Source organism: Neomonachus schauinslandi, chromosome 2 (assembly GCF_002201575.2).
Source record: "Neomonachus schauinslandi chromosome 2, ASM220157v2, whole genome shotgun sequence".
In the NCBI taxonomy this organism is placed as follows: Eukaryota; Metazoa; Chordata; class Mammalia; order Carnivora; family Phocidae; genus Neomonachus; species Neomonachus schauinslandi.
In genome coordinates, this window is record NC_058404.1 from 116,609,033 (window position 1) to 116,633,932 (window position 24,900).

Sequence of the window (24,900 nt, forward strand, 5' to 3'; positions counted from 1 at the left end):
TAAATAATCATGGTTATAATAATGAACTGAAAGCAATGAATATTGTGCAACCCATGGGATTGTCATTGATTTGCTGCATCCTCATCACTTTTGCAATACTTCATTTAATCAGAAAAATCTTTTTTTTTTTTTTTAAAGACTTATTTATTTGTTTGACAGAGAGAGAGAGCACAAGCAGGGGGAGGGAAAGGGAGAAGCAGGCTTTCCCCTTGAGTGGGGAGCCCACTGCAGGGCTCGATCCCAGGACCCAGAGATCATGACCTGAAGTCAGATGCTTAACCAACTGAGCCACCCAGGCGCCCCTCAGGAAAGTCTTCTTTAAATTTTCCACTCATCTTCTTCCTTTATTTTTCCATTCCGTTTTCATATTTAACTTTTTTTTTTCCTTACCGGTACCTTACTTCATTTAGATAAAATACTCACATGAGCATTCAAAATGTTAAAAAACACCAAGGAAAAAAAAAAAAAAAAAAAAAAAAAACAGAAGTAAAACTAATGAATCACTGAAATAGTAATTAGTAAAAGCTTATTGTGCACATACCAAAAAAGAATCTACAAATCAGGAGCACTCAAACAAAAACATGGAATGAGGCTCAAGGGTATATTGTTATAAAGCAGCTTATACAATGTGGAGGCAGTAACTGTTTATTTTTCAGTTTATTTTTCAATTTATTTATATTTTTTATTTTCTGAAAATTTTAGAATTTTCTTAAATGAAAGGGAATTGGTTAGGGGTTACCTCATTTCAATTTGGGGCAACAATTTAAGTTTTGTTCATGATTTTCAGAGGCATAAGAAGTGACCAAGGTTAAGTTAGCTTCACTTGTCTTGCAAAATAAGCCAAACTAAACTTTGCTTGTATGACTAAACTAGTTTTCCCTGCTCAGGGAATTTTTAAATCTGGTTTCTGTTTGTATTTGATTTTAATGTACTATCTTCTTTGAATCAATTCCCTCTGTGAGTTTCCCTCACACACTCAAGTCTACACACAAATAATTTTTTCCTTAATCTTTCCTTCTCAGTTTTATTCGGGGTCATATTTCAGGAAGCATCAACATTCCATTTAGTGCTGCCTTCACTACTGAAGGGGAGCTTACCCAGGGCCCTTTCACTGCTGTGCTCCAGAGCTTCAAAGGGAAGGTCATTGTCATCGTGGGGCATGTGGCAAAGCACACAGCAGAGGTAAGTGTACTTAGAAACGTCATATGCACATAATGATGTGTTATCTACCTGTCTATCATAATGGTTTGTCTAAGAGTATATTTCTTCAGGAGTTGGTCACAAATCAAATGAGCTTTGAAGTTCTGACTATATTCTTACACTGAAGAGTTTGTTCACCTTTTCCCAGTAAAAGAATTAACGCTTTTTCCTCGGTGTGCAACATCAAGATCAGTAGTAAACTTAGAAAGATCCAAATGATAACCTAAGGTGTTTTCTTATTTTTGTCTTTGAACTTCTTTCTGAAATTGCATAGAAGTAGCTTCAATATCTTCATGGGAGAAGCACACTGGGGCTTGACTGGGGGCTGTGAAAGCTGATCATGATAGAATTTATTGGATCTGGGGATTTTGTTTACTATAGGCTCAAAGCTTTTTGATGATAGAGAATTCAGGAAAGGATATCAACTTTCAGATACAAGGAGTATATGAAAAAATTAAATGTCTTCCCTCTTCCCTATGTTCTTAGCAAACTGAAAATAAAACAAAGAGTAGCTCATAGAGATCAAAAATATCACTTATTTTTTATAAAAGACAAGTTGGAGAATATAGTTTAAGATGAGAGCCAAGGGTATGTGCTCTGGTAAGCGCTGTGAATTGTGCAAGACTGTTGAATCTCAGATCTGTACCTCTGAAACAAATAATGCAATATATGTTAAGAAAAAAAGAAGAAGATAGCAGGAGGGGAAGAATGAAGGGGGGAAATCGGAGGGGGAGACGAACCATGAGAGACAATAGACTCTGAAAAACAAACTGAGGGTTCTAGAGGGGAGGGGGGTGGGAGGATGGGTTAGCCTGGTGATGGGTATTAAAGAGGGCATGTTCTGCATGGAGCACTGGGTGTTATGCACAAACAATGAATCATGGAACACTACATCTAAAACTAATGATATAATGTATGGTGATTAACATAACAATAAAAAATTTAAAAAAAAAGATGAGAGCCAAATGGGCTTGCTCACAAATCCCCCAGGATTGGTGAACATATCCAGATGTAGGTAACATTGAATCAGGACGGTCCCTTTTTCTAAAGGGAAGGAAGAATCTGCTTCTGGAAAAGTAGCAGAGGTAGTTTGCTGCCTGCAGGTAGCTTATTCCCAAAAGGAAGAAGGGCAAGGCAGAGCCTTCCCAAATTTACCAATCAAATGAATCAGTCCTCCACTACTCTGGGCAGAGTGAAGAGAGGGACAAAAAGAAAGTTAGGAATATACTTAGAAAAATTATTTCTCAAAGAAATCAACAGTGGAGATAAACTATTCCCCCTCTAATATGTATATTCTTTAATGTCTGTATATACTGAATAATCTAGAAATCTAGTCAGATGAGAACTTTAAAACTTTTGGTCATAGACCATTTTAAGCATCCAGTAATCCTTGTCTCAGAAGTGCAGGGCTAATGGTAACAATGGTTTTTGACACTAAATGAAGGTCAGCCTTGATGAGGAAGCTTAACTGAACATACTAAAGAAGTATCTGAGTGGATATTAGTTATGTCATATCTCACTCACCCCCTCTTTTATATAATTATATCTGGCATCTAACAGGGAACAATTTAAATACACCTATTTCAGAGAAAGTCAGTATACAAAATGACAAACGTGCAATTTTAAGTAAAAGAGAACATTTTAGAACTAAAGTCATGGTGTCTAAATTGTTTATATGTACGCTGTTAGACAATAATAATTACTATTCTTATTTTACTACTACCATAATGCTGCTGCTACATTAATCTATATTGCCATAGCATTCCAATGAAAAATATCGATTTTCAATTATAATGCATATCAATACATTCCAGCCACAGAAATACTATTGAAAAGCACATATTTCTGGGTTCCAAGTAATAGACAGCCTTAGGAAGAAATCCTTACAATGATAATAATCCCAGTTATTGACTGGTCTTTGTAAGTAGCAAGTACTTTTCATACGTTATTTTATTCTTCTCAACATTCTTCTATGAGGGAGGCATTATTCTATGCATTTGACATATGAGAAAAACTTAGACTCAAAGTTTAATTTGCCTGTCTCAGAGCCAGAATTGAAACATGAGTCCATATGAACTCTACAGGCCATCCCCTTAACTCAGTGAGTTCTTAAGGCTTTTGAGTCTGAATGCTGCCATTGGTCCTGTTTTTTGTGTTTGTTTTTTCAGTAGGCTTATTCTGACTTTTTACTGATCCCAGTAGTTCTTCCCAGTGTATGAAACCAAGACCTGAAATAAACTTTTATGCTGTTCAGGCTAACAAGCTTAAGGCTCTATTTTTATAAAGCATTCACCATTTGGAAGATGGTTATCTAATAATAGACCCTGTGTGATTTAATCTTCTTAAATATGCCAAATGTTTTCAAGCATCCTACTCAATGTACTAATCTCTAGAATTGTGCTCTAATTTTACCATAAAAGTTAAAACAGATATATAAATGAATAGATAACTAATTTATTTCATTAAATAATCAATTATAAAGCATTTGTCATTTGTTATATGCAAAACACTATGAAATTTTATAGTCTGTCATAGTGCAAATAAATTTAAAAGTTCAAAATACGAAAGAAATCTGGAAGCATGAATATTCAGATGAAGTAACAATATATGATAATAAAAGTAATAAATGAAGAGCCATCACATTATGAATAAATTAGCCAATGTCTTCCTTATCAGAAACCAGATACTATTTCATGAAAAATTCCTTCTTCTTCAAACTGCATGGTCATTAGTGCCTGTAGACAACAATGACTGAACATATTGTATGTTCAGCTATTCATGCTTAAATCCAACATCAGGAAATTATTTTTGAGAAACAAATGAAGTATTTGTATAGGGATGTATCTTAATAATTTTTCTCACCATGGGACTTAAAAGAACTTCAGATATTTATTTGCTTATGCTGTTCCATCATCTTTTTATCTGCTGTACAGATCTGTATGACTTTACTAATGCTTCTCCACCACCACCATGTAAGTTGGAAGCATCTCAGTTACTGGAATTCTATGTATCTGCGGTTGTGGATAGCTTCCATTTGCTCCGCCGTTCATTCTAGATCCATTCTCCACACTTCTTCACTCTGCTTTCTGCCTTAGGAGGCTGGCTTCCATGTTCTCTGGCTTCTAGTTGTTGAGCTAATGGGGAGTTCTGACAAGTTATGGGAGGGAAAGAGTCAAGGATATTTATCCCCATGTATTCTTCCCTCAAAAATTATCTCAGGTTTGCTGTATTCCTCTACTGAAGGTTAACACTTATCTCCAGGAAACATTCTCTAACTACTCTCTTTTTCCAGCCCCTAATCCCTTTGGCTCTAGGGGTGAAATGCAAATGACCAATAAGCCCATGAAAACATAGTTGACATCATTAGTCTTCAGTGAAATGCAAATCAAAACCGCAGTGAGATACTACTTCACACCCAACTGTTGGCCAGTATATGGAGAAATTAAAAAGAAATTCTGGCTCAATGCTGGTAGGAACGTAAAATGATGCAACTTCTATAGAAATCAGTTTTAACAGTTTGGCAGTTCCTTCAAAACATGAATGTAGTATTACATTATGACCAGCAATTCCATTGTTATGTAGATACCCAAAAGAACAGAAATAGAAAAGAATAGAATAGAATAGAACACAAGAGCTCAAACAGATAAATAACTTGTATGGCAGTGTTTATAGCACCATTATAGCCAAAAGGGGGAAACAACCCAAGTATCTGTCAACAGATCAGTGAATAAACAGAATGTGGTATATATAATATTACTCAGCCTTAAAAAGGAATGAAGTTCTGATACATGCTACAACATGGATGAACTGTAAAAACATCATGTTAAGCTGGAATAAGCCAAACAGAAAAGGACAAATATTCTTTGATTCCACTTAAATGAACCATCTCGAATAGGCCAATTCATGGAGACAGAAAGTAAATTAGTGTTCTTAAGGGCTGAGAGAGGAGAGAAGGGGAGTTTTTCTTAATGGGTGCAGAGTTCTATTTGGGATGATAAGAAATTTTGGAAATAACTAGTGGTGACCATGAATGTACCTAATGCCACTGAATTGTACACTTAAAAATGGTTAAAATAGCAATTTTTAAAAAGTTCTAGGGTTTGATATGTTCAGACTATCCTACTGTCCATAGTTCATCTGAGCCCTACAGTTTCTGGTCAAACAGTAGTGGAGATTCTTTTGTAAGAATTCTTCTGATCAGGGCTCATCTTTTTTCCCTTGTAAGTATTAACACACACACACACAAACACAGTAATTTCCAAGCAAGTAACAGGTTTTCTTCTAAGTTGAAATCAGTGCCCTGCAGCTGGCAGAGTCCTGTTTTGAAAAGATCAAGAGAGCCCGAGTTGAATGCTGTGAAAAGGAAGCAGAGGTGCCAATTCTAGTTACAGAACAGTGACAGATTATCTTTGCAAAAGTTTCTGGTTTTTATGTCAAACCCATATTTGGACTAGGGAATTTTTTACTTACAAAACAGTAGATGCTGATTGTAATTTTTCCAGTTTTACATCTCCTGTTAAGATCTAGTAGAAGAGCTAGACTGAAAATCCAACAAATAAAAATAGTAAGTAAAATAGACTATAGCTTAATAAAAAGGCTCTCATATTTCATTTAACAAGTAGCAAAATATCATTGAGCAACTACAAGAAAGAAAAAAAAATGAGCCACTTACCTAGTGTGTGACAGTATTAAAATCACCCATTTGACATTACAAATTAGGACCAGAGTGTCTCTTGTAATACAAATATGATGGATTTACTCTATAATGGCCAAGTGTATTGAATATATTATCTAAAATGACATAGGAGAAGGCAAAACAGATCTGAGAATTACAGCTTATTTGTGTACCTGACTAATTATAATTGGAAGATATATGATCCCATTTTACATATGTATTCATTAACTATTTCCTGTAATTACAACTGATTAGCAATTTATTGGTTTCTTTATAATTACCACTTCATAAGGCTCTTGTGTTTGGCCTAGCTACCACCTTAAATCCACCAGGAAGCCTTTAGAATCTGCCATTTCTTAGCTAGCTAAAACATTGCTTTTCCCGGAACAGGGCAAAAAAGGAGGACTACAAAGATCTTAGTTTAATTAGGATACCACATAGGGCTTCTCTGTACTAAGTCCTCCTGAATCTCACTTGTCGGGTAATCTTTAATTCACCTTATACTACAGGTTAAATAAAGCAGTGAGCTATTATATAATCAAGCACATTCAGATATTCTGAGAACAATGTCATGTCAGCATCAGGCAATGCCAGGGAGTCTCAAGCGAGTGAAGTGGAGTCCTGAGTCTCGGAACCGTGTACTGGTGTTCCGGCGGTGGGTCCGATTTTGTGCTGATCCTTGCTGCTGTGTGACTAAGTGTAATTTGACAAGCCAAACAAATACACACTGTATATGTTGGTAGGGTTAATGGGAGTAGGAAGTCCTCTCTAGGAAAACAAGGGTAAAGCAACTCAGGCTTCGTGTAACATTTGAAATGAAAAAGATGGCAAGGTCTCATTCTTGTCTCACTGCAGAGACAATCATCTTTCTAAAACTCACATGAGAAACCGCATCTTCGATTGCTAAACTGGAATTAGATTTCTTGGGCATTGAAGGAGAACATGCCAGCATGATCTGTACAGAAAGTACCATAAAAGATACCTCTTACAAAACTGGAATGTGCTGAATTAATCTCAGAGAGCTCGTGTATAAATCTGTATATATTCAGATCAATAGGGGGAGGCAGAGATAACTCCACCATTCAAATTACAGATTAAATGAACCCAAAGAAGGAGCATTGTTATATCCTTGAGCAGATTACTCAGATTAAAGGAAATTTTGATTTTTAACATTAATCAAATATTACCTAAGGAGAAATCTATGGGTTGTTTTGATACAGCAACCATTACACTACCCTACTCCCAACCTAAGGTCAAAGTCTCATGTATCTCTGCTGAACAAAATACCATCATGCATACATCTCTTTCCCAGAGGTAATTATAATGTTTGAGGAGAATGTTAATAGCACAGTGGCATGTTTTAATGTGGTACTGGTTATTTTTTTTCTCCCCTGTGGGGAAAGAAGGTAGTGAGACCCAACTCTAGAGCTAGTAATGGCTGTTGGACTAGAAAATGACCAACAACATGGGCCAGAACAAAATGAAAGTTGGTGTTTCTCTACCTTTAATAAGTCCTTAAGAAAAACTGTAAATATCGTATTACTGTGTTAGTCACTGAAATGCATAAGACTTTATAAATAATCACCCCATCCGGATTATATTTTGTGGCTATAAAACCACTAAAATTTCATCCCTGCCAGTGTACCACATTCAAAAGCTTATATAAGAAGGAAATCAAAGGAATCTTTGCATTTCACTTTGTCTTGTCAACCCTTTGGAAAATATTAGGAACATCTTGTCTTTCCCTTAAAATGGTATACTCTTGGCATAAAATCAGTGCTTTTCTTTTGTTATCAAAAGAAATATTCATCTGAGAACATAAGAGCCAGTGGCAATAATAAGCCATGTGTGCTATTATTGCCATTATCTTCTCCTTTAAAACAAAACAAAACAAAACAAAATAGAAAAGAGCCAAACATGTATTTCTGAATAACAGTTGATTCAGAAACTTAGATGAGAGATGATTTTTGTGGAGGTTCTATGACTGAACAGTGTGAGTGCCTGATACTTTCTACACACAGCATATAGGAATTAAATTTACAATATGGCATCTGTTATCAACTGCAGATAATCATATTCCTAATAGGAAAGCATGCCATTAGTTTTTTGTTTTGTTTTGTTTTGTTTTTTTAAAGATTTTATTTATTTGACAGAGAGAGAGAGAGCGAGAGGGAACACAAGCAGGGTGAGTGGGAGAGGGAGAAGCAGGCTCTCCTCTGAGCAGGGAGCCCGATGCGGGGCTCGATCCCAGGACCCTGGGATCATGACCTGAGCCGAAGGCAGACGCTTAACGACTGAGCCACCCAGGCGCCCCCATTAGTTTTTTTTTTTTTTTTTTTTTAAATAAGATAGTAGTCCAATTGTGTTTATTCACCCTCCCCTGCAGGCCAGTGCTATTTGTTTTGGGGATGTTAGGTTGGAAATCAGTCTGTACTGCAGTGATGGGAGGCTTCCACACTCTCAGCCCATGGCAAGAGTGCTCAGAGGGGACCAGGTAACTCTGAAAACACTTTGAGCCAATTCAGCATGTGTTGTCCCCATAGTAAACTTCTCTGGCTCCAGATAATATCTACCTAGTCCTTCAGGTTAATATAATACTTTTACTTTTTTTTTTTTAAGATTTTATTTATTTATTTAACTGCCAGAGAGAGAGAGACAGCGAGAGAGGGAACACAAGCAGGGTGACTGGGAGAGGGAGAAGCAGGCTTCCCGCAGAGCAGGGAGCCTGATGTGGGGCTCGATCCCAGGATCCTGGGATCATGACCTGAGCTGAAGGCAGTCCCTTAACCAACTGAGCCACCCAGGCGCCCCAAGATTAATATAATACTTTTAAACCACTTTGTATGAGATCTCTTACCTGTCAGAAAATGTATTAGGCTTCTTTATAATTTTGCCTTAAGCATTTTGGTAAAGAATGGGAAGTGAATCTCTTTTATGAGTTCCAAATATGCAAGGAATTCTTTCTTGGTCTTGTTAGACACATAAGCACTGGCTATGGTTAAACTTGGCTTTCTTCCTGGCTTATTCTTTGCCTTCTTGTCAGCAAATGTTTTGGTCTGTGGGTTTATATCAGATTATAAGGAAACATTTTAGATATTAATGTGGCTTGAACACACTAGACATAATATGAGGCTTACAAGTAACAGTGAAACATTCTGTACAGCTGTGCATTTGTTAAATCATGGAGGATAACTCACTTTAAAAGACCACCCAGCTACAACCTGCCCTGTAGAGTCCCTGTTCTCATAGCTTTTCAAAGGTTTTGTGAAGTAAAAAGCACTGCGGGAGTTGTAGTAAAGAGAGACTTAAAACACCTAACCAGACTTTGTTTTATAAACATCTCTACTGGATGTATTATGTGTACAAGCAGTTTTTATAAAAAGACAGAGGGAACTCATTTCCAATTTTCAGGAAAAACTGCAAAGTCATCATCTGAATCTTGTGATCTCTGGCACCTATATTCATGACAAGATGAAAGTTATCTTGCCTCAGCATGTGTTATTCTACATATCCACCCTACTCTCCACAGCCCACCATTTAATTAATTACTCCTTACCACAGGAATGTTCGTGGCTGAATAACAAACTAACCATAGTTGCCCTCCCGCTTGACCTACAGAGGTTGGAACTTGGCTATGATCCATCATAGCCCTATCTGTTTTGAATCTGAGTTTTTATTGTATACATTCTTTTCAGAGCATAGTATACTGTGTGTAATATGGCCAGTGGTGGAGATACAATATGGGTTTACTGTTTTTGGTTGTCTAGTATAAACATAAGTTGATAAGTGATTGTTGCTGAAATTCTGGTCCCAAATATCACAGATTAAAGGAAAATGTACCGGGCGCCTGGGTGGCTCAGTCGGTTGAGCGACTGCCTTCGGCTCAGGTCATGATCCCGGGGTCCTGGGATCGAGTCCCGCGTCGGGCTCCCTGCTCTGCGGGGAGCCTGCTTCTCCCTCTCCCACTCCCCCTGCTTGTGTTCCCTCTCTCGCTGTGTCTCTCTCTGTCAAATAAATAAATAAAATCTTTAAAAAAAAAAAAAAAAAAAAAAAAGGAAAATGTACCACAGGGCTCATTAGAGCTCCTGATTCATGATGGTATTAGATGATGGAATTTTATCAGAAGAGGCTTATCCTCTAATATGAGTCAGTATGCTTTTTTCTATTAGAATAAGAACTGTTTTCAAAAAAACTTTTCTGTCATGTCTAAAAATGTTTTCTCCTATTTTCTTAATGTCAACTTCAAGAAAACATTCCACATAGCATTCCTAAGAGGGCTTGTTTGAAAGTATAAGCTGTTGTTAAACCTAATCTGTAAATCTAGAGGAAGATCCCAATTGCCAGGTGGATAAACACTATCAACTATCATAAATTAAAAATTAAATAGATTAGTATGAAGGAAAACTTCTAAACCAAGAGTCCATCATGAGTTTTAGAAAGTCTTTGAACTAATTAACATTACCTGTAACATGTGTCATTTTTTGAAAGAGAATAGATCCATAGCTTTCATATAATTGCTATAAGCATATGTAACTCAGTAAACAGTAGAGTTACTAGTATACATTACTGCTCTATTATAAACAGTTCATCATAAACACTGTAAACCCTACCTTACATTCCATTTGAGGACAAACATGCTATTTAAGTTTAAATCTGTACAATTGTGACATGTTGTAAATGGCTCTCCTATTAATGGATCAATAGGGGAAAGAGGAAGAGAGGAAAGAAGGAAACTAGCTTATAGTATTTACTATGAATCAAGCACTTATACATAGGATATCTACTTTAATCCTCCCAACAACACCATAAATATACTATTCAAGTGTATTATTATTACATATTTAACAGGTGAGGACACTAAGGCCAAAAAAGCTAAGTGATTTACCCAAGATCCCATAGCTAACCAGTGGCAGAACCCTGACTCAAACTCAGTGCTAACTACAAAGTTCCTATACTTTTCTCCATACCACCCAGTCTATATGAATGAAATAGTGAATTATCTCACATTCTTGACTAGTGACAACAAATTATATAGAAAATTATTTGTGTTATCACCCTGCTAGCTAGGTCGGGAATTCTCTCATCCCTCCTACCCACCTGTCTTAACTCGGATCACCAGTACCTCATGCCTGACTTACCACAACTTCCAGGGTCCCTGCCTGCAATCCCCTTCCCCCCCCCCAGTTTTACCCCATAATTAAGGTGAGCTTTTTGAAATATAAATCAGATCATTGTCAAAATGCCTCTGTGACTTTCTGTTGCCTTCAAAATAAAATTCAAATCCTACTCACCATCTGTAAGGCCCTTCATGATCTGGACTCTGCTTTGTTTTCCAAGTTCATCCCTCACTGCTCTTCCCTCAGCCTCTTAGATTCCAGTCACAATTAACTACTTGTTGTTCCTATATACTGTCTTTTTGTACTTCTCTCTGTTTGGAGCATTCTTCCCACTTCTGTTCACCTGGGAAATTCCCATTTGTCTTAAAACACTGTTTATATAAGGAATTCTTTCTTAACTCATCAAGTCTGGGACTAAGTACCTTCCCCAAGTGCTCATAAGATATCTTTTAGTTTTATAATGACATTGGGACCACTATCATTTATAGAATTTCTGTGTGCATTAGATAAAAACCCATCCTTCCTTTAGTGGAACACAGCACCATGTAAGGGCACAAAGTTTGGAAAGTAGAGGATGGGCTACATTTCATGCTCCACTTACCCCTTTTCCAGGTTCTCTTATGCAATGCACAATTTGTACAACCATAAATCATGGCTTGTATAGCATTTATCAAATGTATTTTAATTGCCTCTTCACTTCTCTGCATCTCCAACTAAACTCCAAGCTCATTGAGGACAAGGATTATATTATATTCATTGTTGTACCCCTGGCTCCTGGCATCATGCCTTTGAAGTAGAAAGCACTCAATAAATATTTGATGTTTGAATTAATGACTAAGTTAATGAATGAACACATGAAAAATAATAGTTTGCTGTAGACTGCACATTTGCAGAAATTAGTGAAAGAGGAAAGCAAAAGAAAAAATACTAATATCAGCCACTAGTTTAATTCAAGACAACAAACATTAAGTGCTTACATGATGGAAACTATTATGAGGAAACAGAAAGGAGAAAGACATAGTCCCTTGCCCTCAAAAAACTTACAATCTAGTTAGGAAGATACAACCAATTAAAACTCAAAGCAGAATATAATATGTGCTGTGTGAAATTTATAATTAAAGTTCTAGAAAATCAGTAAGAAGGAAGAAATTTCTTCCAGTTAAATGAAGAGTTCCCAAAGCTTCATGGGAGAAGATGATAACAGACCTTGAATTATGAGTAGAATTTCAGTAAGGAAATTTATTGGGAGGAGAGCCATAGTCAGGAAGCAACATTCCAGGCAAAGGAATTAGCACATGCTGATTGGAAAGCACAGAGCTTCTTTGAAGAGCATTTTAGCTACACACAAGCTGGAAAGCGAGGAGAAGAGTCTGGAAATAGATGGCCTTGAATGCTATACTGAGGAGTTTACAGTAGCAGTGGGGCACTATTAAAGGTTTTTAAGAAGGAAAGTGATACTAACAGCTGCATTTTAGAAAGTCATTGGCAAAATACTTTTAGTGTTTTCCCTCTCCTTTGCCCTTGATCCCAATAAAATAGAAATTTTTAAACACCAAAAACCAGAGACTAGTTAAAGAATTTCACTCTCTCTATATTCCCAGCCTGTTCCAATGCTAGGTTCTTCCCAGATTCTACTTTTATGCTGATCTTATCTCAAGTTTGCAATCTCCCACTGTCTAAATAGTTTCTAAGCCCCCATTTAGCAAAGCTCTCATGGCTGTGGAGAAAAGGAAACAGGAGTTTGTCTGAGACTGATAGCCAAAGCCCTGCAACTTTCAAAAGGACATTGGGGAAATGGCCTCACTGCTTTTATTATGTGAGTCAAAGCATCTGGTAACATTCTGTCACTATCTTCTCTTACTTTATTTAGGACATTAAGAGACAATCTTCTCATTAATCTTTAATTTATATGTAAATAAATGCATGTATTTATATAAAGAATGAGCAAGCATAAATCTAAAATGAAGAATTTCTTTTGTCCTTAAAATGCAAAGAAATTTTAGACTTAATATTATCAAAATGAAATTTTCAATAAGGACTTTTGGGTACTATATGTTGTCCTTCCTGACTATAGAGAAGCAAGCTATTCCTTGGAAAGGATCCACAGATCTTGAGTCACCTTGCCTAAGGGTAATCCCCCTTAGGCAGGAAACTCTACACAATAGTGTTAGGGGTCTCAGGATTTCCTGAGGGCCTCCATATTGCTCTGGGTAGGCAGCAGAGTGCCAGGCAAATGGAAAAGGAAAAACTAAAAGCACAAGAACCATTTAGGAACTAATCCAAGAGTAATTAGGATCTAAAATGGAGTAGGTGCAGAGGAATGGAAAAGAAGGAATGAATCCAAGACAGTCACAGAGAGAACTGACATAGCTTTGTGCCTAAATGAACATGGAGCCAAAGTCAAAAGTCAAAACTATGCCTTGGCTAATGGAATTTAAATTAAAAAAAATTTTTTTAAGTCAAAGATAACCTTAAAATTTCCCGATTGGGTTTTTGGAGAGGTTGCTGATACCTTTAGGAAAGTAGATTTGGGGGGGCATCTGGGTGGCTCAGTCATTAAGTGTCTGCCTTCGGCTCAGGTCATGATCCCAGGGTCCTGGGATCGAGCCCTGCATTGGGCTCCCTGCTCCGCAGGAAGCCTGCTTCTCCCTCTCCCACTCCCCCTGCTTGTGTTCTCTCTCTCTGTCAAATAAATAAATAAAATCTTTAAAAAAAAACAAAAAAGGATAGTAGATTTGGAGGGACTGTGATGAATTTTGGACATACTGAGTTTGAAGTGCTAATGGGACATGAGTATAAAAACATCAGTTAAGGATTTAGAGGTTCAGACTAGAATTCGGTGAGTTAAAACAAGATGTGTATACACATAGAATCCTTCCACTTATGAAATAAGCACTTGGTATTGTACAATACAGAAAAATAGGGTTTTCTTTCTTATAATTAAATTTAATAGCTTATAAATGCATTCCAGAATGGAAGACAAATTCCAGGTGATGGGATCAACAACAGATTGCCAAATAACCATTAAAAGATATAACTTAAATTTGTTTCAGGAACTTGTAAAAATCCATTGTCTCCATTAAAAACCAGCTATAAATTTTTTTTAAAAAAGTTGCTTTAGGGCACATGATTGGTAGAAGAAATCAACAAAGAAAACAAGAGATCAAAGGAAAGTGGAAGAGGAAGGAAGGAAAACACCATTTTGACATTTGAGGGGGGAAAATTCTGTTATTGGGATTTCAACAAAGCAAATAATGAAATAGAAGTTGCACTGACTTATAGTATGCTGAGATATCATGGGCCTTCAGAAACTTTTTTTAAAAGATTTGTTATTTATTTTAGAGAAAGAGCAAGAGCAGGGGAGGGGCAAAGGGAGAGGGAGAGAGAGAGAATCTCAAGCAGACTACCCGCTAAGCACAGAGCCCAGCACGGGGGTTTATCTCACTGCCCTGAGATCATGACCTGAGCTAAGAGTTTTGAAAAGAGGAAAGTATAATCAAATGTGTCAGATGATGCTGATGGGTCAAGTTAGATTCAAATTGAGTCTTAAAAGTTGGATTTGGCAGTGTGACAAAGTGGAGATTATTGCTGACCTTTTTAAGAGTATTTTAGGGGAGTGATGGAGACAAAAGTCTGATTGGAGTAGATGCAAGAGAGAATAGGCTTTCTGCAAAGAAATGAAGAGATAGAACAAATATATAGATTACAGGAGACTTAAAAGCCATCCTTCAGTCACAGTGTGTGAACCTTGTTTGGATCCTGATGCAAATAAACATTGTAAATATAGATAAGTGGGTGATAGATGGATAGATGGATGGATGAATGGATGAAAAGGTGACATTTATGAAGTAATTGGAAATTTGAACACTTACTAAATAATTATATTAAAGGATTATTGTTAATATTTTCTAGGTGTGATAATGATACTGTGGTTATATTTTTTTAAGGATTTTTATTTCAAAGATACATATTTATGTACTAAATGATATATGAGATTAACATCAAAATAATGGATGTGGTCAAGAGAAGTGGGTGGAAGGAACAAATGAAATAAAATGAAATAAATTGTCTGAATTGTAATTATTGAAACTGGGTTTTGGGTACCTAGGGGCTCATTATACCATTCTTGTCTATTTTTATATATATTTTTGACATTTTTATTAATAAAAAAGGTAGAGAGAGAGAATGGGAAGAGATGAGATGGAGATAGAAACTATATAGGCAATAGAAAATTAAAACAAGAAAACTACAACCACTTAGGAAAAAAACTACAATTATTTATATATCCCCTTATATAACACAACCTATTAAAAATGCTTTTTTAAGATACAATCTTTACACTACCAAATTTCCTAGCCTCAGAGACTAATGTACAACACAGTATGGATTGTGAATATCCCAGATACCATTAAGATAGCTATCCTTAAAAAATAAACATGGATTTAATAAATTTAATTAATTTAATTTGACAAATCCTAGACCATATAATGATTGTTTATGTACATGCGCCCATTTTTTTCTTATTGCATAATTAACCATTTTACAGTATATAACATTCTACATTAATACCCTGGAATTAATGGTTCTGCTCCTTACCTGTCACTAGTGCCTATGGTAAGGTGTAAGATGATTGTTGACATTATGTTCACCTACTTGGTTTTGCCGTGCTGCAGACCTTACTTCTGTGAGTCAAATAAGAGTGTAAGGTAGCCACTGCCTAATTGTTATTAGATGCTATTACTGTGAAAACCAGTTTTACACCTTACGTAGTATTGGATACATACTTAGAAGTGGGATTGCTGGATCATATGGTAGTTCTATTTTTAGTTTTTTAAGGAACCTCCACACTGTTTTCCATACGGCCAAACCAATATACATTCCTACTAAAAGCATACAAGAGTTCCCTTAAGTAGTTTATTTAAGAAAGTAAACTTCTGTAGTACTTTTAGGAAAATAAACGTTAGTGTGTTAATTATAAAATATCTAAATACAGAAGACTAGCAGAAGGCAGAGCACTTTTCTCAGTTACGGAAGGAACATAACAAGGATTAAAACAAAAATGACATTCCAAAATTATACTGGACTATATAATCAAGGGAAAAGATCAGTGACATATTAGGTAAATCATTCCTACCTTTTCCTAGTACTCCTTGCCATAGCTCTCATGTTTCTAACTGAGAGCACTGAGATGACCCCTTCAAATTATCAAGACCTCAAAATTTATTAATGACCTGAGAATTTCTTAAATAATCAGGACAAGACAGCACTTGGGTTATTTTTAACCAAAGGCCACACTGTACTCTAGATGTAGAAATCATCTCATATTCTGTTTCTTATCTTATCTCATCTCACACTTACTGAGTTGAGTTGTCCAGCCAAACTTAGAAATAGGTGCATAATTTGTGTGAAGTATCAGTCCAGCCCCAACCACACAGTGCCAGAAATATTAAATGGACACCATATTTTCAGAATCGCAGGAGGTCAAGAGGATACATAGGACTAATACGGCATCAGCCTCACATCCATAAAACTAAGAAAATGAAATTCCTACAACTATTCATTACAGGATAATTTGCCAGTTCCCTTATTCAGTTCTGTGTCCAACTAAAAGTAATATTTCCATATCCCAAATTTAGGGAGGGAAAGGAATGGACAAATAAAATGGAAGAGAGAAAAGGACCTCCGTTTGAACTTCACTAGAGTGTTAGTCAATTAATGGCAATTGTCCAGTTCCCAATACAAACTTTAAACTCACAAGGCCAAAGTTTCCCATCAAGAAACTTAATTGTCCTGCAATGTGCGCCTTTCAGAATATTGCAGAAGCCAAATTTTCTTAGCTGCCTGTGGGTTCTACCCAAGCCTGTGACCTAAGACACCCGGTGAGAAAAAACATGATCCTGTTCTCTGCTTCTCTTAAATCTTACCCTTATATCCCTTTCCTCCACTCATTCTCCTCCTATCACAGATCTTGACTTCCACTGGACAAACGTGCCAGCCTCTTAATCCAAGCTGAGATGAAAGACAGAGAAAACAAAATGGAGTGCCACCCACAAGAGCCTGCCACTTTCAGACAGTGCCTACCTAAGCCCTAGAAATGAAAAGCACCACCAGATTTTACTAACCAGAGGAATGACAAAAATGCAAGAGCTTTGCCTTTTCCACATGAAAGTACTTCCCACAAGAAATGCAGCTGCCCCTGCCATCTTGAGTCCCCAAATCCTATCCCAGCAAATACCAGATCCTGCCAGCTCCACATGGGATGTTGACCTATAGATCTCAGCTGGTTGTGCAGTTGGAAGAACCCCATTCTCTCCATGTGGGACTTGGTCTCACAAATTCCAGCCCTACAAACATGACAGCCTTTTTAGTGCGAAGTGACTTGCTCTCCACACAGGACTATACCTATTAAAATTGCAGTTTGAGATTTCAGACAAACCTGACCAACAAATGAATCCCATTATCTAGTAAAATTATTCTCAATGCTGGCTACACAATAGAATCATCTAGGAGCCCTCAAAACAAACAAGCAAATAAAAAACCTGATGTGGGAGCTATATCCCCCCAAAATTCTACTTATTACTGATCTCCAGTGGGTCTGGGTATCACTGTTTAATAAAAGCACCCAGATGAGTCTGACGGCTCCATAACCACTGGTCCAATATGACATCCTGCCACTTCTGCCAAGGATATTGCTCAGTGAGTCTAGGTTTGTGAATTCTGTTTGAAGTCAGGCCTCTCCCAAAGCTGCAGCTGCAGGCTACTCTAGATCCTTAATCACTAAAGTCTAGTACCCTGTATGTTAACACCCTACAGCTGCCAAAGCCAGATGAAGAGTAAAAGATGGGTGAAACCCTGAACTCTACGTGCTTGGTTCTCCTCTTTTCCACCACCTGTCTTCTCCATGAGTGACATGGCTTTTTTCACACAGTGGAAACCACCCCTGGACATTCACAGCCCTTTCCTTCCCCCCTAACCCGTCAGACTATAGCCACAGAGAACGCTATCCAGTGCACAATTGTGGCCATCACATCTGGCTTCCCATTCCCTTCAGGCATCAATAAAAGAGGGATGGGGATGGGGGAACAGCTCCCTTAAGCCCTGTTAAATTCAGAGGTACCCTGAACTTCTACTTGTGTAATCGCCCTACTACTTGATGTTGTTTGTTACTATCTCCTCCACTGATCTATAAGCACTGCAAAAACTGAAACAGTGCCTGGTACTCAGTAGGTGCTCACTAAAATGTTTGATGGATGAATTAATGAATGAAGAGGAACCGCTGCCATGGTAGGAGTGGAAAAGATGCAGTCATGCCTTCACTGTTAGGCCCACTATTTAACACATACGGTAATTGCAGCCACAAGCAGAGCAGAACTCACAATCCTAACCTGAAAACTCAACATTGGCACTTTTTCTTTACTTAAGCACAGCCTTGCTTTCAAGGCACCAAAACATTTGCCATCTCCTTGTATTCTGCTTCTACTTTTCTTCTTAGACCTCCCACGCAGCAACACCCTAATTGTTCCAAAGTGCTCTGTTCTGTCTGCTTTGCCTTTACCATTTCCAGCTCAACGGCAGCCTAGTTGTTATGTCCCTCCTTAAAATAACCATGGGAACTCTTTCTAGCTCTACAGCGTAGTTTCAGAGAGATTAAGTTAAATGTACAGTAGTAAGTCCTTCCTTTCTTGCTTTCTGACTTCTACAGTGTTTTGAAAGTACTGAATGCTAAGACTGCTTATCCACAAGATTTTTTTCAATAATGGTATGTTTATCTCAGAGTTCTGGCTTACATGTTACTTGTATTGCTACATGTGGGAGAACGAAGCAAAGATGTTTCAGTAATCATATGGTTCCAGGGACTGTGTTGCCTGCACTTGACTCAGAGCAGATGAATCTAGCACCTCTGCTCTTATGGACCAAGGAATAAGCAAGAACAGCATGAAGACCAGCTCACAGTATTAGTCTAGCTCACTTGATAACTTCTGAAATACAGATGCACTGTTTTTCTTCAATATTAATTACTATTAAAGATACTTTCAGGTGGCAAAAAGTGTATAGGATCTGAAATGTTAATAGCCATTGAATCTATTGAGGCACTGCAGAGAGTGATGGAAAAAATCAGTGGCATCAGCAGTATTAAGATCCATTTCTGTGAGTAGTTTTGAAGATTGTTAAAGCGATATCTGTTCCACCTACTTACTGATACCTTTATCTTGTTGGCTGTAGGTGGTATGTTTCAAAATATTGTACTCGGACTACCTGCTGTAGAATCATCTAGTGGTGTTTGTTTAAAACAACCACCACCACCGCAACAAAAACACATTCTTGAGCCCCAGATCAATAAAGCAGAATCCTTGGGGTTGAGGCCTTGAACTTATCCTGACCAAAACATTCAGCCTTTGAACGATAAAGTCTAGATTGCTTGCTTGAGACTTCACCAACTGTTAAACTTCAAGTACTCCCAATAGCACTGTCAGCAGGTATTCTTTTTTCTTGAGGGATCTGAGATCAGGTTATGACAAAGTAATTGAAAAGAACATGAAGGCACAAGTACCCAAGGAGGAGGAAGAGAATACCACCAAGGGGAGGGAATGGAAACAGAAAGCCAGAGTCCAAGAAAACCCTTCTTTCCTTCATCCTTTGCCCAGGTTATATGTCCTATGTCTTGGTGTAGTTCAGTCCAACAAGCATATATTGAGCCCCTGCCATGTGCCAGGCACTAGGGATAAAAAGAAACAGAGCAGGCTCACTGTCCTGGGGGAGTTTACAGTTTGGTAGAGGAAGCAGGCTCTTAAATGAGCAATTTAAATAAACATGGTAGGCAAAAGACAGAGATTTGCCCAAGGAATTTTAGGGACTAAGAAGAGGGGTTTGTAATGGAGACTTAGCATGTAGAGAAGAAATTGCCTGAGTGGGGAAATAAGTAGAAATTAGGCAGATGGGGGTGGGGGTGGGGGTTTTGAGGAGGAACTAAAGGGAATCCAGGAGCTGGCGGGAAATGGTGCGTGTTCCCAACAAAGGGCAACCTGCACAACCAAAATGCTCTGAATCCTAAAGTGATCTCATTTCTATCGGGATTGACAAGCAGTTCAGGATGGCTTTATCATAAGGCCAAAGGAATGGAGAAAGATAACCAGTGATCCTGGATAGGCAGACATGGGCCAAGTCAGAAGGTGTATGTATGTCTTGTTAACTTTTCAAAGTCCTATTTTGCTAGCCATCTAGAAGACCTCTTAGATCAATCCTTCAAATTCATTCCAAGTTTATGGTCTCAAACTGTTGATTGAAGTTGCTCCAGAAACACATTACAAGTTTATGGGCCCTCTCTGGGACATTATACAAGAATTGAAATAACTAATAAATGGACAGTAATATCAAAAATTACTCAATATAGGGGCACCTGGGTGGCTCAGTTGGTTGGGCATCTGCCTTCAGCTCCGGTCATGATCCTGGAGTCCTGGGATCGAGCCCCGCATCGGGTTCCCTGCTCAGGGGAGAGCCTGCTTCCCCCTCTCCCTCTGCTGCTCCCCCCTGCTTGTGCTCTCTGTCAAATAAATCTTTAAAACAAAAATTGTTCAATATAGATTTGAGAATGTTTTAACTATCACTGGAAGGATACATGAAAAATAGTAATATTAATGACCTCTGGAGAGGGAAACTGAGAAGAGAGGTAGGAGGAATTTACATCTCATGGTATACCTTTTGTACTGTTTGAATAATTACCATGTATATTTATTGCCTAATCCAACAAGTTTAAAAGAGAAGTAAAGAGACACATTTATTCCATAGCATAAAGAAGCTGTCAACATGTTAAATGGTGATTTGATTTCTATTGAAAACCCAATTAATGATTCATTGATACAACAGTGACAGTAATAGTATTATTAAAGTAGTTTTGTCCTTCACAGCTTGGGAAAAAAAAATGGGATTGGAGAAATACAGATTTTGTATATCCTCTATAAATTTGGACTTTTTTTTCTTTTCAGTTTGCAGCTCATCTTGTGAAGATGAAATATCCAAGAATTTGCATTCTAGATGGTGGCATTAATAAGATCAAGCCAACAGGTCTCCTCACCATCCCATCTCCTCAAATATGAAGAACCAAGACTGTGACTGTGAAAAGGACAGAGTGATATCAGCCCCCAACAGCCCACCTCTTCACAGCCTCACCACTCTGAGACAGAGCTAGACTTCCAGATTGTTGCATTTTCATAAAGTTTTGTCATGAAACATTTTTTTTAAATCTCATAACCCACATGTTCAACCATCCAGCCAACAAACTTGACTGTACATGTATTGCTGAAAGAATTTCCATAACAGTGAAATCCGATCATGTATTTTTACCACAGTGCAACACAAAGCCAGAGGAATTCAGCTGACAAGGCAGATTTAGCACAAAGCCAGAGGAATTCAGCTGACAAGGCAGATTTAGCATTATCAAGAAATCTCAATTGCACTGAAAAAGCTGTCTCCCATTGCACTGAACAGACAGTCCTAACAAAGGTATTATTTAGAAACATAGACTGAATGGGGGTTGAAATCATCTTTCTATGATAGTGAAAATCAAAAAGCTATTCTCAATATATTCCTTGTAAGTAAATGCTATATTTGGCAACTCATTTTGGCCCAGACAGATCATGTGCATGCGTGTGTGCGTGTGTATGTGTGTGTGGTTTGTTTAGGAGAAGAATTTAGCCCACTGAAAAAAGTAATAAATAATTTACTTCCAGAAAAAGGAAAGTCAGAAACCATTCACATTAGATAGAACATTTGTTAAGCTCCTATGTCAGAGAAACCCAAAATAGGACTGACTTAAACAAACTAGAACTGTATTTCTCACATAAAAGTCTGCATAATGAGTCTAGGGCTAGTATACTGATTTCATAATCATCAAGAACTGAGGTATCTTCATATTGCTTTATTACCCTCAATACATGGTTTCTATCTCATGGATCAAGATGGCTGCTCAGCTCATACCATCATATATGCCATTTAGAAGGAAGGGAATGAAGGAGGAGGGGGGTGTTGGGGGGGGAAGGAAAGAAATCGGGAATGGAGCAAATAAGAAAGAGAAGGAAGAGAATGCTCTTTCTCTTTAAGGGCACAAACCAGAAGTTGCACATATTACTTCTGCTTATATACCATCAGCCAGAACTTAGACATGTGGCTACACCTAGCTATAAGGAAAACTGGGAATATAATCTTTGGCTGGGAGGTCATTTACCCAGGTAAAAAATTTTATTATTATTTTTTAAAGTTTTAATTATTTTAAAAATTCATTAAACATTATTATTAAAATTTATTATTACTGTGTGGGAAGAGAACATATATTGAAAGATAACTAGCAACCTCTGCCACATTATTCTAAAAATTAAGTACTGTACGTCATTGAATCTCACACATATCACAATTTTATGAACCATAAAGAAAAAAAATGCAACCAAATCAACTGGACATACCATCAATTATAAGACGCATTCCCATTTCAGAAATGTACGCATCTTAGAATTATTGAACTATAGTTCCTTTCTTGACGATCTTCAATTTTAACTAAACAGTGTTGTTGTTTTTCCTCTTTAACTTATATTCCTCTTCAGTGTTAGGAACTACCTAGGTGTAGAACATTTCCATAAGAGCCTCAGTTCAACTCTCTGGCTCTGGTTTTATTGTTGCTATTTGTTTTGGTTTTTTGCATCTACTTTTTTATTGAGATACAATTTACATACCATAAAATTCATCCTTTTAAAACATACAATTCAGTGGTTTTTAGTATATTCAGAAAATAGTGCAATCATCACTACTGTCTAATTCCGGAACATTTTTATTCTCCAAAAAAGAATCCTGTAACTATTAGCGGTCATTCCCCATTAATCCCTCACAAGGTCTTTGATTTAATGTTTATATATGATGTGAGATACGTATGCAACCTCATTCTTGCATGTAGATTGCAAGCTGTCCCAGAGGCTGTGTCATTTTATTTGTTTTGCTTAATTGAATTATATTTAGTCATTCACCAAATATGTTTTAAATACCTATTAGATGTACGACATTGACATAACTAGTGATTATATCATTCTGTGACCCCTACATCATATACAAAGAAAAAATGTTTGAGAATAATAAAATTTTACCACCGTTTCCCTAATAGTATTTTGAGGTCATCATCTGCCATGGTAAGAGAAATATTATTAAGTCCTCCTGTCCTTTCCTTCAACCTTTGGTGATTTATCTGACTTCATAGTCCTAACGTGGTACTGATGATCACTTGGAAGGAGTGGTTCCGAGTTCTAAGTTTGCCTTACTGAGAAAGCAGAGAAGGATGAGGGGTGGGGATATGATTTGAATGAATTGGGAGGGCAGTAGGGGAAGATGAAGACCTGGGTATTGAGGAGAACTGTGTGAGAAGGATATTGAGGAGAGCTGTGTGAGAAGATAATAGTAACCAACCAATCACAATTTTGCATTTGATCTTTCTTAAAACTTGATACATTTAGGCTTACTTTTTTAAATGAGTTTTTTAACCATTCAAATTATGAATATTTAACATTCTCAACAGTAAAATAAGAAAGAGCATGCAATCACTGCCATGTTTACATTCTGGACATGATATTTGGTGGCAGATAGTTTCAACAAAGTTGACATCAGCTATTTGTTGCCCTAAACCTATATGACCCATGACTATAGAAGTCCTTGGGAATATATCATTGACTCCTACATTGTCGCTATCAGCACTGTTTGTTTCTGGCGTCAGCAGTCTCTTTCCCCCTGTCTGGATTGCCCATACTACCACCACCAGCCCCACAGATACACACACACACACACACACACACACATCCTTTAAACTCCACCAGTAGCATCTCCAGTCATTTCAGTCTTCCCCATGCTGCATTAAAAGCCTCAACTACCATATATTGCATTATTTGTTTCAGAGGTACAGATCTGAGATTCAACAGTCTTGCATAATTCACAGCGCTTACCAGAGCACATACCGTCCCCAGTGTCTATCACCCGGTCACCCCATCCCTCCCACCCCACCCCCCACTCCAGCAACCCTCAGTTTGTTTCCTGCGATTAAGAATTCCTCATATCAGTGAGGTCATATGATACATGTCTTTCTCTGTTTATTTCGCTCAGCATAACACCCTCCAGTTCCATCCACGTCGTTGCAAATGGCAAGATCCCATTCCTTTTGATGGCTGCATAATATTCCATTGTGTATATATACCACACCTTTTTTATCCATTCATCTGTCGAGACGATGGACTCTGAAAAACAAACTGAGGGTTCTAGAGGGGAGGGGGTGGGAAGATGTAGCCTGGTGATGGGTATTGAGGAGGGCACATCCTGCATGGAGCACTGGGTATTATGCACAAACAATGAATCATGGAACACTTCATCTAAAACTAATGATGTAATGTATGGGGATTAACATAGGAATAAAAAAAATTAATTAAAAAAAATGAATTCTTACAGAAGATGCTACAATCTCTACATATAACAGATAAAAATAGTGTCTCATTACTATAAATGTGTTTTAGACACACATCTTTACATTGTCAATAGTAAATAAAATAATAATATAATATAAATAGTAATAAATAAATAAAATAATAAATAAATAAATTTAAATTAAAAAAAAAAAGCCTCAACTACCAAAGCATTCCATTCATACTTCTAATAATAGACTTACTACATCATTTTGCAATTACCTGTTCACATTAGGGACCCATATTAAAATATGAGCCCCTTGAGGTCAAAGACCATAATTTATACTTCTTTTTGTATTCAACAACCTACTACACTGGAGATGCTTGTTAAGTGTAAAATTGAACTTTATCTCTAACTTAGGGATTTTAGAATCTATATGGATAGAAAAAAACCAGGTAATTTTTTCAAATGCCAATTTATCTG

General features: G+C 37.3%; 1 protein-coding gene across 1 annotated transcript in view; it reads left to right on the forward strand.

Annotated features, from left to right (window-relative positions):
• TBCK (TBC1 domain containing kinase) overlaps positions 1–21,641 on the forward strand; it is a 222,105-nt gene extending 200,464 nt beyond the window's left edge. Inside the window, exons 25-27 of the mRNA XM_044912651.1 lie at positions 1,023–1,182; positions 20,976–21,372; positions 21,412–21,641. Of these exons, the coding sequence (XP_044768586.1) occupies positions 1,023–1,182; positions 20,976–21,086 (271 nt within the window). The 3' untranslated portion in view covers positions 21,087–21,372; positions 21,412–21,641. The remainder of the gene's footprint in view (positions 1–1,022; positions 1,183–20,975; positions 21,373–21,411) is intronic.
• The last annotated feature ends 3,259 nt before the right edge of the window (positions 21,642–24,900 follow it).